At 43.1% G+C, this 12099-nt stretch overlaps 1 protein-coding gene across 1 annotated transcript; it reads right to left on the bottom strand.

The window, feature by feature from the left end:
- Nucleotides 1–2685: 2685 nt before the first annotated feature.
- Nucleotides 2686–11698, bottom strand: LOC149286837 (N-acetylaspartylglutamate synthase A-like). Its single transcript, XM_089493659.1, has 5 exons — nucleotides 11536–11698; nucleotides 5760–5990; nucleotides 4015–4101; nucleotides 3475–3678; nucleotides 2686–3089 (listed from the first exon to the last, which is right to left on the bottom strand). The coding sequence occupies exons 1-5, from the start codon at nucleotides 11696–11698 to the stop codon at nucleotides 2686–2688; spliced, it is 1089 nt and encodes a 362-aa protein (XP_089349785.1).
- Nucleotides 11699–12099: the final 401 nt, after the last annotated feature.

The raw sequence follows: 12099 nt of genomic DNA, 5'->3' as shown, positions 1-12099 counted from the left end.
TTTGGCTACAGAGGCCCCGCCCACTCTGCTCATCACCACTCATACCGTTGATTGCCTTGCTTTATGGCTGTGCTGGGGATTTCTATTCCTGTGACCTACCAAAGCTGTACAGTTTGGCACACGAGGGATCAAAATGATATAATTTACACAAAAATTAGCACCATCTCCTTTTTTTAGCTCTTATTTACGCAATTACACGTTATTGCATACATTATTTTCATCATGTGTGTAATTGTCGTAACAAGAACCCTACATCTATGTTAGTTTCCCCTTAATTCCTTCAGCGGTAACATATAATTAAACACAGCATTATGCATAATATTTTACATTACCTGAAAAAAAAATGTAAATGTTCCGATGAGTACTTAAAATAAAATAATGCCTTTTTGCATTATATTGCATAACTATTATTATTAACCTTTAACACAGTTTAAAAAAAAATAAAAAAATCAGTAGCTTATATTTCTATGATGTCACCCAGTATCTTCATTGGTCACCATAATGATAATATGTAAACGGTGATCATAATGATAACGTGCAAATAAATGTCACTTACATTTAAAGGGATATGATCGCAAATGACTTTAAAGGGATATGATCACAAATCTTCTGTTTGATTGCTTGAGACCCTGTGAGCATCCCTGGTGCTCTTGCCAGTACAGTTAACCATTCGTATATCAAAAGGGTGCCCGGTACATTACACCCATTCAGCACATAAACATTAAATTACAATTATTAAATAACATTATTATTATTATTCTATATTATTAATCTTGTAAAGTATTCCTTTCTGGGGACGGATGGCTTGCTGTGAGTTGGAATCTGCCATCCAATTTTCACTGTAAAAAAAAAAAATAAAGCCAAATTCTGTACAAATATGTCAAGTTCCCAATTGCAACACATTCTATGTAAGTGTAAAAAAAAAGCGCCTTGTTTCAGTTCTGCTTTCAAGATATTAGGTAATACTTCTGAGACGTAAAGATAAATATTTGTAACAAAAAAAAAGCCAGTTACATTCCAATTTCAACTGAAAATAATCTACTTTTCGATGTTCGGAGATCTCCTGGTATTATTTTAGGGCCAGTCACACTCCAGAATTTTAACCCCGAGATGCATTCCATTCTTTTTTATCATGGCCCCCATATCTAAAAAAAATACATCTGTCATCTCTCAGGGGTCCTTTCAATAACCCCCCCCAAAAAGACCACCGTCCCTCCCCTGCCTTACCATATTTAACAAGCACATTTAAACAAGTATCTTTTTAAAAGGCACCCCCACTGGCCCTTGTATTCTAAACAATGCATTGATGTTATACTAGGGATGTGGGGGGACGCGTTGGAGCAGTGTGGGGCCCCCGGAGATGCCCCAGCGACTGGTCCCCGATACAGCTGCACTGGTGCCAACCCTGGTCATATCAGTGATATTCCACATGTGATATATTATTATATTATTACTATTAATTATTATTACGTCAGGGAAGAGCGGGCTGCGTGCGTCTCCCTGCTTAATGCTGCCAGCGATATGTAGACCGGCACTAAAAAGAATCTCTGCTTCCAACGGCGAAAGTCTCTCTTCTTCTGCCCTGACTTCCATCGCAGGGGCATCAGAACCTGTCCCTTAATACGCCTCGACCCGAGTGACACACAGGCTATTCCGGCCTCTATCTGCCAGCAGTAACGTGGCGCTCACGACAATAAATAACTGAAATAATTGCACATATCTGCAATCTGTCTATCGTCTGCGGATATAGATTAATAATATATATATATATATATATATAGGCTTTTTTGGGGTATTATGGGTGCAATGCACTTAGCAGCCTGTTCATATATAAACATTATGTATGTGTAGAGGCGGGAGAGCCAATCAGCATTTTAATTAAAACCCGGGCCTGACTCATTGGGCGATACGCGGGCCAAGCCGGACGCGCTTGCTGAAGACCATGACCAAGCATTTTAACCGGCTCGGCCAACCTGGCATGCAGCTGGAGCCCACGCAGACTACCCCAAAACTAATTATAAGGGACAAAGGGCTCCCCACCAGCGATACAGGGGGTCACGTGTTATCACATTTTGTGCCCGTAGACACATAAACCCATTTAATTAGAAATGGCCAATCCCTAGAATCTAGATCCGACACCAGAACAAGCTTTTCTGGATTCTGCAGGATAACTTGCAGAGCGAGTGACAATAGAATCATTTTACGCGTGGATTACACAAAATCGGTGACACCTGGGGTCTTTCAATGCCCCGTATCACTGAACGCTTCGAATCTTTGGGGTGTATTCACTAAACTGGGAGTTTGAGGCAACCCTCAGTGAGCTCGACCTTTAAGGAGTGAGCTGACCCTGCATAATGTATTGTTAAAACATGCCCCCTTCCCATAAATTATACATTACACAGGGCCAGCTCAGCCCTTTTGAAAGCAGAAGCTCACCCGCAAACTCCCGGTTTAGTGAATACCGCCCTTTCAAGATGTTTTTAAGAACAGGAAGGCTGGTATGAGACCAGACATGGTTCCGAGTCCCCTCTTTAACCATCGCTGTGCAGGTAAGCGTTTGTAATACATGTCAGATAGAAGGAAGCAGCTTTAGTCTTTTTAGAGAGGCTAAAACATTTGTCCATCAGCCCCCGTGTCGCCGCGGAGGTCCCCGCAGGTTACATACACCATGCGTAAGGAGGTAGATTACTTGTCCGTGTTGTGAGTGCAATCAGACGGGGCCGGAGGACGCGGCACGTTCGGAGAATCCTTGATGTCCTCTATACGGCTGCAGCTTGCGGACGGCTCCTGTCCTTTAGTCTCCTGGGTTTCCTCGGCCCCGGGGGCTGCAGATAGCGGAGGCGTCTCCTGCGGTATCTTCCCGGGGAGGAGGGATAGCGCGTAATCCGCTATAACGCCTCCCAGATCTAATTTACACGCCTGGTCAAACTCGGTAAAGCTGACGTTCGCATCAGCATCGCAAACCACGAAAGATCCATTATCCTGCAGGAGAAGATCGATGGCGCACACGTCCACATCGAGGATGGAAGAGACTCGCGAGGCTAACAGCTTCCCCTGCTCGCTGAGGGCACAGCTGACACCCGTACCTCCTGTAAATAATATATATTTTACAATAAATGAAAGTCTCCAATCTAATCTAGAAGCATAGACTCTGCCGGCAGATCGGCCCCATTCGGCCCCCGTTTAGTCGCCCGTTTCTCCTGCTGTAAAGACTCAAACCTTAATCAGTCGTTGGTCTCGTCTTAGATTCAGGAGCCGTATGTCTATCCCATGCATGTTTAAATCCCCTCGCTGTATTACCCTCTACCACTTCTACTGGGAGGCTGTTCAACTTATCTACCACCCTCATTTTAATCCTGCAAACCTTTCCCCGTTTTACTGGCCGGCCTTTAAATGTCCATTTTCCACCATTTTTCACAATACTGCCAGTGAATTCTAGAATATAATAAATAAATTGCTGTTTTTTAGACTTACCTAAACAGCAGTTACTTTGCATTCGGTCATCCGTGGAGCAGCACAGTATGGAGCCAATCAGTCTCCCCCCGACAATCACCACGCGGACCCCCTTCCCGTGCGATTCCTTCACATACTTCTGGAACAGGTATGGCGCGTCGTGCCGCATTAGGTGGGATAAATCCAGTAAGTGGTGCTTATCCCTGGCAAGAAATACGGCTCTTCCTACAAGCAGAACAACAAATCGGGGGGGAAATGTGTTACGGAACACATGATTTTTTTATGTTTATGGATTTACACATTTTTCACTTCAAACACAGGGGGTCTCCATGCCTAAGCATCCGCTCAGAGGGTGGTAGCTAAATAGAACAGCCACCCCGCAGAAGTGGTAGAGGCCAATACAGTGAGGGATTTTAAACATGTACGGGATGGGTATATCGTTTTGGCATCGAGACCAATGGAGGGCTTACTCCGCGTGAGGCTTTATTAACCATTTAAGTGATGGCTCGTTGGGTTATGACAGTGAGCTGCCCTTTTTCCGTGTGACGTTATTGGAAATACCTTGATATCCTCGTGTGTTTTTCACAACAACAGGATACCCGAGCGGTTCGGCTGCTTGTATCATTTTGGAGAAGTCGTCGTGGCCGCCTACCGAGAGAAAAAGAAAAAGGTCAGAATTTGACAAATCTGCTGATTCTAAATCAATTACCGCAAAAAAAAAAAATGGGTTTATTGGCCCAGATACAAGATGGACTAAAGCCAGAAACAAAGCTGCTAAGTATCCGGATCGTTTTTTAAGAAGCATCAAAACCCGCCATAAATCATATGGTAGAGAACACGTTCTCAGCAAGTTCTAGAACAGCCTCGATTGGGCTGGGGGGGGCAGGTCCCGGGGTCCCCATTATGTTAAACGGGTCTCTGAAGCTCTCCTTCTACACTGGTGTCTCTTAACCTGTGTTACTCCTATCATCAAATTGTATCAAATTCAATGCAATTGTTACTTTTCCTGCCCCCTTATTGCGCAATGGTTTTTGGGGCGCTCTGTGAACAGCCAATGAGCTGTGAGGTTGTATTTTAATTTTTGGGGGGCAAATAGCAAACCAACCATATCAGTGGAAGGAGCGGACTGCGTTCAACTTAGAACGTCAACAAATTCTTGATGTTCCTCCAGCTTTTGGAGACACCAACTTCAAGTAAATCATTTTAGGATAAATGAGCTCAGGTTCTAAGTAAGTTTCACCAAAGAGGACAGCTGGCTACATGCCACGGTGGCTTCCATAACAAAGATAACTCAGTGAGCGAGCACTGTGTCTATGCGATGAAGTTGAGTTGTGTCTCAGACATGTGATTTCCACATTTTATGAAAATGTATCAATTACCGACAAAACCAACCCTCCCGGGACCTGTTTCTCCAATGGAGTATTCAGAGGGTCATCCTTTGAGTCGTGAGAAACAAAACTTTCGAATTTAACAGTGGAACGAACAGTAAAAAAATGGAGTTCGCTACCTACAGAGGTGTTCCAGTCATTGAACTGATACACTAAAGAAACCGATGGATACATTCTTACCGAAGATGAATATACAAAGCTGTATAAAGTTGGACCAGAAGACATTTTTCTTTTGAATCCCATTTGGAGTAAAATTATTTCAACAACATTTTTTGTTACCATTTTTGGGTGAGGTGAAGCAAAATGAATGTCTTATGGGTCAAACATATGTCATTTATTAACCTAAATTATGTAACAATTTTAGAATAAACCAGGAATAGGTAAAGTGTCCGTACCTGGACACCGGTGACCAGGCTTGTGGAAGTCATTGTTGCTCATGGGGCATTTGGTCAAATGTCCTTCACAAAGAATGTTGTTGTCTAACCCTGGAGTCAACTTTAGACCTGAGCAGATGTCATCATAACAAGTTCAGAGAAGACTCTAAAATAAAAGGGATCACTCTGTGCGAGGCAGGCATTGGGGTGACCTGATCTCAGAAGACCGATAATGTTCTTTCTAAAGTGATAACTCAGTTCTTGTGCTCTTCTGAATCATTTGGCATCTTCGAAAGTCTATGTCTAGTCTACCTGAAAGATAGACCTTCGTCTTGTACGTTGGATTTATTATTTTTATTTGAGGCAACAATTATATTTGGTAGAGCTCTTATTTGGAATGGTGGTCAACGTCAACAAGCTGTTGGCCAAGGAGAACCTCTTAACCTGGGATTCCTGCTCCAGAACACATGATATTAAAACTTATTTTGAAGGTTGCGGATACCAAAGACTAGGAACTCCCGAACATGTATTTTCTTGGACTTACCGTATGAGAAAGTGTCAGGTAAGGGTATCCCGTGGCCCGCGAGCTCTTGAAATGTCCAGAATTTATTCACACAGTTTAAAATGGCTTTTGGATGATTCACTAGACGGCAACCTAGCTTTTCAAGGTGTCTCAAAACCGTTATAGCGCTATCAGACTGCACCGTTGGGGTTGGCAACCGAACCAGTATCACCTGAGGGTAAGCAGTCACAATCTTCTGGTTAATTTGCAAGCCTGGAAACAAGATTTTATGAGAGATGGGATCCAACAAAAAAACCAAAAACATGATCTATATCATCATATATGTGCGTTGCCATACGTTAAAGGTGCAGTTCCACTTACTCGGCTAATTCTAACATCATTCAAACTAAAAATATTTTGCCTCATTCCTAATTTCCACCTACTATATAACTCAATAAATGTCTTGTCTAAAAGGAACAGCTACTTAATCTGTCATACTTTGTATCTGGTACATTTTGCCTTTATGTTTTTAAAATCATCCATTGTTCCAAAAAGTCCACACAGAGATTGTTCATAAAACATAAATATATATAAAGCATTTTTACTGGGGGGTGGTAGATACATGGAACAGCCTCCCAATAGAAGTGGTAGAGGGTAATACAGTGAGGGTATTAAACATGCATGGGATAGACATACGGCTCCTGAATCTAAGACGAGACCGCCGTTAAAGTTTGAGTTTTTACAGCAGGAGAAAGTGGCATATGTATGAAAATAAATATTTATACATTTTGATACTTTCTTAACATTTTCTTTACGCTTTAGCAGGAAATCCTCTGCCACTTTATTTTCTATTCTCAGTTTAGACCGCAGCAGTATCTCTGACTCATCCTACCCTAGAAATAAGATTTTGTGCAAAAAAACTAAATAAATAAATAAAAAACCACTGAATACTTCAACCTAAAGTTAACCAGAAAAAAATCCCTTAGCCGCTCGAGCGATTTTCTACGGTTTGTGAATCTCACGCTGCGGGATAACCTTATACTGCAGAATTATGAGACGTGCGCTTGGAAGATAAAAAGGTTGAGTTAATCTGATTTAAAGGGACGTTGAGCCTGTTCAACAGGCGGAGGTGGTATTCTGATGTCTCCTTATTGCCTGATCACTTGGTCATCATCATCATCAGTTCCTCCTTAGCCGGTCCCCAATGAACCTGGGGGGAAATTATTAACATAAAACGAGCAGATCACCTGATTTTAGGACTTTAATATCCCCCAAGGACCCCAATGTCCAGTGCGCAATAAGGTCCTACAATCTCTAACTGAGGTTCAGCAAAACCCTCGACATGTTGTCCACGTTGCCTGAACCTGCTGAAAATCATAGTAAGTCCGCGGGTCAAAGGTGATCCATACAGAAGCCCGGATCATCGGCATAATAGTTAAGAAAGTATTAAAAAAAAAAGGTATTTTTGTTGTTTAAAATAATTTACCTTCTTTGTCTTTGCTACGATCAGGAAGTCTCTGCCGACGCAGCAGGGAATAAACTACCTGCCGCCCCATTAGCAGCTTAGAATCTCATCAATCCATCACGAGAAGTGTCCGGTCTCTCAGAAAGTGCCGAGCGTGCTGTTTTTTTGTCAGGCGCTGGCTCGCCAAGATCATTTCAAGGAAATTCCTGAGTCTTTTACTCTCTTTTTCCAATACATGTCATTAAAAAGGTGTATTTTAAAACAAAGCACATGAACGGGACGACATTTGGTGAAATGAATCCATACCCTCCAACTTCTACCCTCCCGCAATATGAATCCCGCTCTCCCGAATCCTGCTGTCCCCCCAAAGCCAGTTGTAGAGGTCAGTGGGACAGCGGCATGGAGTGGCAAAATTGTGACTGTACCATGCAAAGCGGGACAGTTGGGAGGCATGCGGATCTCAGCTTTGTAAAATATGATTAAATTAATGGGGAGCTGCAGGCTGTCCAATCCAACTTCCAAGCAAGTGAGCCTTTCCTTGATTATTATTGATTAGCTCATTGGAGTGATTATTCATTGGGGCCCTTCGGACATTCTACAAGGGCACGAGCTTTCTAGAATGTCAAGCAACTAGAATAGAATTAGAAGAATAGAAACTTAGAATTTGCCGGCAGATCGGCCCCATTCGGCCCCCCATCTAGTTTCCCTGTTCTTCCTGCTGTAAAGACTCTCTACAACTTGTGCTGTTCCACTGATCTACCCCCTTCTCAATAAATCAGACGGTTCATGTCATAAAAGCGATACACAGAGACCTTTCAAAAAGCACTTTTTTGTTTCTATAGGAACAAAATATCAGTGCCTGCTTTGTGTCACATGACAATTAAGAATTCCCTGAAAAAAATATGAAGGACGCAACATTCTACATCCTTAAAGGATTACTTCAGGGAATGTCACAGACACTCGGAATTAGGATTCTAATGCTGCACAACGATCTAGAGGACATTTTTCTAAAAGTTGCCCAAAATATTCTATGGAAAATGTAAATTGGAAACTAAAAACCAGCCTGGGTTATCCTTTCCAGATCCCAGAGTATAAAATTACCCGTCCTACCCCTGTTAATTAGTGCATTGACTGCGATGAAGCCAGATTTTCCTATGAGTAATCTCTGACTAATTAACAGATCTGATTATTCTAATCTCTTTTGGGATTTTTTTTAAAGTTTTCTTGGTTTTGAGCGCCATGTACGTTAATTATCCCACCCCACGCAAGGAGGCGTCAAATTGCATTACATGGGATACATGAAAAAAAAACAACTAAATAATGGGGGCATAAGTTGTATTGGTTGGCATTGGTTGGCATTGCTTCCCCCAGCTGTGATACCTACCTTAACCTAATTCTTTATACTCATATGTATTTATTTATGAAATGTATCAAAGGCCTGTATGTATGGATACATTTATAAAATAACTAGGAGGACATACAGGGCTATAATTGATACAAACAACGTTTATCGCTTAGAGCTTCTTCATGCAAGGAGAAACCTGATTTAAAAAAAAAAAAAAAAGCCTATATGGGAAAATAGCTTCAATTTTGCCTTCTTTTGGATCAAAAGCAGAAGGGATCGGTAGGAGGGTTGAACTCGATGGACTAAGGTCTTTTTTTAACCTTAATGACTATGTTACTGGCGCGTGGTTTTATGACGGGATCCTGCACTTTCACAAACAAATATACAAGGAAATTATTTTTAAAAAAAACCTAACTGATTAGCTTGTGTTGTAAGTATTTTGTGTTAAAAGCCACAGATTACAAAATCAGCTCCAATGCAAATATCCTCCTACTCCGACTCATCACACAAGAAATGCTTCGACCTACGTAGTTCACCGTGGATTACGATTGAGGGGCTGATTTTACTCCGCGAGGATTACCACCTCCTCATGAAATGTACATTATTGTCCAAAAAATAAAGCACATTTTGTCTATTAAAAAAACATGATATGGATCAGAAATCCAGCGCAGACGGGGTTAATGTAGTAAATGACTATCGTCAGGGGAAAGAATACAATTTCATATCTGATGAAATGTACTAAAGACACTAGAAAGCACCGATGAGAGGTGAGGGTCTCTGGGTCCCTGCTCTGCCGCATTACGGGGAGCCTCCTGCGATGCCACAAATCAATGGGGAATCTTCCCAAACAGCCCATAAACGCTATGGAGGACTGTGTCAGATCACCACAGGGTCTCCACAGTCCATGCTTGAATATGATGTCACCACAGTCCATGCTTGGATATGATGTCACCACAGTCCATGCTTGGATATGATGTCACTACAGTCCATGCTTGGATATGATGTCATATCCCGATGGCCAGAAGTAAGGACAGCGGCGCGGAGGGGCACTAAGGTTAAGCCTAGGGTAGCACCGAAGGTTAATACATGACGATACCTGGGGACTTTATGGGTAAGGCTACCCTGCAGGCAGGAAGTCCTGCGGGATACGGGCAGAAGTCTAGCGGGATACGGACAGGAAGTCCCACAGGATACCGGCAGGAAGTCTAGGGGGTACAGCAGGAAGTCTAGCGGGATATTGGCAGGAAGTCTAGGGGCTACGGGCAAGAAGTCTAGGGGGTACGGGCAGGAAGCCTAGCGGGATATGGGCAGGAAGTCTAGCAGGATATGGGCAGGAAGTCTAGCGGGACACGGGCAGGAAGTCTAGCGGGATACGGGCAGGAAGTCTAGCGGGATACGGGCAGGAAGTCTAGCGGGATACGGGCAGGAAGTCCTGCTGTCTACCACATCCTGGAAGTGGCGCTTCTCAAGGCATCTCCAGGCAAAACCCAGAGAGTTCCCATGTATGAATCACTCGATGCGCTAAAAGGTTTGTCTGAGAAGTAAAAGCTCATTGTATTATATTTCTTTTCTTACTCCTTTCTTTACTCATCAGAATACCTCACGACTTCTACCCCAGGAGAATTGGGGCGCTTGTGAGGCAGCGATACTGTTCTGCACATGCGCAGCATGCACAATGAAATTGGGACCATGGGATTGCGGTCCTGAATCCCGCTGTCCCGGGAAAAAGAGGGACAAGTAGAGCTCAGCGGGATAGCAGCAAAGAGTGGCAAAATCGGGACTGCCCTGCTTAAAGCGAGCCAGTTGGGAGGCACGCATTAATAATAAGTGGATACTGTTTCATGCTGTTATACCTGCCTGAGCTGTCGGTAAAGAGGTAGGGTTTTATGCGGGGCTCCTTTATTTCAAGCTGTTTCCCGGTGTGGAGAGCCCACGCTGTCTCGTGCCCACTCTGGGCTGATGCCTCCCGAGTGTCACCCTCTGGGCAGATGGCACAGAAACGCTCTGCTGTAATTCAACTGCAACGCCGAGTCACTTAATACCCAATATCTCCTCTAATGCGAATAAAGATCGTAAAGATGGTTGTGGAGTCGTTAATGCGATAAATGATGTCGTGCGACACAAAAAATTCAATACAACCAAGAATACCATAAATTATAATGTTTGGGCTCTTTAACTACATTCCCCATCATCCATATACAAGGTGGGTAAAGGCTGAAGGGGATCATAGTCCACAATAGTTTCATACTGAACATTGCAGATAGCTCATAATTTTAATATTAATATTAATATTTCACGAGAAATATTTTCTTTATATTATTTTATAAAAAAATAAAAGCACAGAATCTGCCGGCAGATCGGCCCCATCCGGCCCCCGTCTAGTCTGCCCGTTTCTCGTGCTGTAAAGACTCAAACCTTAATCAGTCGTTGATCTCGTCTTAGATTCAGGAGCCGTATGCCTATCCCATGCATGTTTAATACCCTCACTGTATTACCCTCTACCACTTCTGCTGGGAGGCTGTTCCATTTAGCTACCACCCTCTCAGTAAAGTAAAACTTCCTTCCATTACATCCAAGCCTAAAAATAGTCAACTTTTCGTGCCTTTTTTTCCGAATTGCCATATACTCCTCAAATCATCGCTCGCCTTGCCAACCAAAGGAGAATTATAAAGAAAGGAGACATTTTCCAATGAGCCCAGTGCCTGTTTATGTCTGGGAACCGGTTCCTTAGAGAAGCAGCTGCTGCAGAACATCTTGGAAAACGGACCTTAATTAAAAAAGAAGGACCGAGACATTTGTTTCCTAGGGGTTCTGCCGAAGATGAGACCATTTTCACAAACTAACCTGGTTTTCCTGTGTGTTCACAAAATATGAATTCTAAAAATTCTAAAAAATATATTTTGTCCTCTAAAACATATATTTTTGTCTAAACACCCCCAGACCCCCCCCCCAGCTTCTCCTGATGCTTTTTTTAAGTTTCAGTTCTACAGAAATTCCAGATATCTTACCCAAGTGTCCGTCGGTGACAGTGAGGGCTATGTGGTCCATTAAAACCAAAGCGAACCCCACTTCTTGTTCCCGGCATCTCAGCTTCAGCGCTTCCGAGATCCGCGCCTGTGGATAATCCTCCAGGATCTGCCTGTCTGTGAGAAGCCACAGCTGGGAGCCCATGGTGAACGGAGCAAAAAAAAAGAAAAAAAGGGCAAAAGAAAAAAAAATAATACCCAAATGCAATAGGAGGGGCGCAAGAACGGAGCCAAGGTCAGTCCCTTTAAAGCCCTTTAAAGGCCTGAGTGCAGCACCGAGACGTCTGTACAGGAACACATGATGAGCTGCATTGGACCAGCACCCAGAGATGGGGCATCAGAGGCAGATTCTAATACCCTCCCCAGCTCACAGCCCCCAGCTCCATGCGCAGCCAGGGTACATCGCCTTCATGCAATCAACACTGAAGGAACCTTGACAAATCCACTTTAAATGTAGGAAACGTTTACTAACGCCATGCTCATTAGCAATGCTGACAATTGGCTCATTTTTCCTTTTTCTGCATGTTTTTCATTCTTGCTATATCT

Source organism: Sceloporus occidentalis, unplaced genomic scaffold (genome assembly GCF_023333645.1).
Source record: "Sceloporus occidentalis isolate IW3139 unplaced genomic scaffold, rSceOcc1.0.p SCAF_66, whole genome shotgun sequence".
Taxonomy (NCBI): Eukaryota; Metazoa; Chordata; class Lepidosauria; order Squamata; family Phrynosomatidae; genus Sceloporus; species Sceloporus occidentalis.
This window is presented reverse-complemented; position numbering and strand designations above follow the sequence as displayed.

What these genes read in the sequence shown, in the direction of transcription:
- LOC149286837 (XM_089493659.1), bottom strand. Translation starts at nt 11,698, where the DNA reads ATGGGCTCCCAGCTGTGGCTTCTCACAGACAGGCAGATCCTGGAGGAT. An exon ending in TGTCACCGACGGACACTTGG is followed by an intron (nt 5,991 to 11,535) that starts GTAAGATATCTG and finishes TCTTGTTTCCAG; the next exon opens with GCTTGCAAATTAACCAGAAG. An exon ending in GCAAAGTAACTGCTGTTTAG is followed by an intron (nt 3,090 to 3,474) that starts GTAAGTCTAAAA and finishes TATTATTTACAG; the next exon opens with GAGGTACGGGTGTCAGCTGT.